The 1,551-nt window shown below is 59.1% G+C and overlaps 1 protein-coding gene across 1 annotated transcript in view; it reads right to left on the reverse strand.

Annotated features, from left to right (window-relative positions):
- TMEM59L (transmembrane protein 59 like) overlaps positions 1-1,550 on the reverse strand; it is a gene marked incomplete at its 5' end in the record, with an annotated part of 2,758 nt that extends 1,208 nt beyond the window's left edge. The window contains 2 exons of the mRNA XM_029963853.1: positions 77-223; positions 1,518-1,550. Coding sequence (XP_029819713.1) covers positions 77-223; positions 1,518-1,550 — 180 coding nt within the window. The remainder of the gene's footprint in view (positions 1-76; positions 224-1,517) is intronic.
- Position 1,551: the final 1 nt, after the last annotated feature.

Raw genomic sequence — 1,551 nt, forward strand, 5'->3', positions numbered from 1 at the left:
AGAGGGAGAAGGAGGTGAGAGAGGGGGTCCCCACCCCTCTTGGCACCCCCCGAGAGGGCCCGTGGGACACCCCCACCTGGAACACCACGACTTTGCCGTCGTCCGCCTGCAGGTAGAAGGTCCAGGTGGAGGAGATGAAGCTCTGGGCGGAGCTGACGATGTCGTTGCAGAAGGTGGAGACCAAATCCAACAGGGAAAACGAGGGTGCCTCCAGCTCCAGGCTCTGCAAAGGAGCAGGGACACCGTGTCACCGCTGTCCCCTCATCACCCACCCTGCGGGACAACATCCCACCCCGAGGGTACGGCCGGGCCGAGCCGGGCACTCAAATCCGGGCCTCATCCTGCTTCTCCCAGGGATGGACGGACAGGAAAGTTAGGGTCCAACCCCAGGAGGGTCACTGGGTGGTCCCTGGGGTCATCACCCAGCCCCAGGACCGTGCCCCTGGGGCGGGATCACCCTCAGCCGGGCTGTGCTCCCACCAGTGCCGTGGAAAACGGGCGCGGAGCGGCCGCGGTGCCGAGGGCGTTGCTCTCCTGGCAGCCTCTCGGTGCCCTGGATTCTTGGCCGTCGCGGCGGTTTGTTATTTTTAAAGCATCCCCTGCTGGAATCCGCTTGGCTGCTCCCTGCCACTGGCTCCCAACATTTTCCGACAGCCCCTTGCACGGTCAAACCAGCAAACAGGAAATAAATAGGTCAGATTCTGTATCTAATTATTATGCTAAATCTGCTTTGCCTGGCTCGTCTGGGAACCCGAGGAAAAATGCTTCGGGTGGGTGAAGGGGGTGAGGGCCCTCCCCGGCAGCCAGTTGCCCCCAGATGCTCATCCCTGGCCTTGGAGAGGGGCTGGGAAATGGGATCAGACCCTGGGAAGGTCTTACAAACAGGCTGCAAAGTGGTTTTTCGGAGGAGCCGCAGCTTTTCGCGGCACAGATTTGTCTTTGCCTGCACGTGCACAAAGCCAAAAGCCTCTTCCTTGGGCCAAAGTTTAATTTAATTAATTGGCCAAAAGCTGAATTAATTAAATGTCAGAGGGGAAAGTGGTACTAATTGCTGGGAAGGATAACAAATCAAAGCTGGGGGAATCTGCCACGATTCCCGGTCAGGTCCTCTCGCCCTGGGAGCTCACTGGGATCACCCTGCCTGGCCCAAGCCAAGTCCAGCCCAGTCCAGCCCAGTTAATTTGCTTGTCATGCTTTGGATGAAAGCAACACGCTGGGCCAGCGGTGGTTTGGCTCATCCCAGCACATCCAGAGCCCCCAGTCCACATGGATGGAGGGATGTGGGGATGGATGGATGCTGGAGAGATGGAGGGGTGGATGCTGGAGAGATAGGGATGACAGAGGGATGGAGGGATGGATGGATGGATGGATGATGAATGGATGCATGGATGGATGAATGCATGGATGGATGGATGGATGCACATGTGGGCTGTCACAGCCTCCATCCCCAGGGAGAGGAGGAACTGTGCTGAGCTCCTGCTGGAGGACGGGGTCTCCCCATCTCCCCGGCCCCTCACCTTCTCCTTCCTGCTCCCCTCCACCTCGGGCAGC

Source organism: Manacus vitellinus, unplaced genomic scaffold (assembly GCF_001715985.3).
Source record: "Manacus vitellinus isolate BGI_N305 unplaced genomic scaffold, ASM171598v3 scaffold_64_pilon, whole genome shotgun sequence".
NCBI classification, from domain to species: Eukaryota; Metazoa; Chordata; class Aves; order Passeriformes; family Pipridae; genus Manacus; species Manacus vitellinus.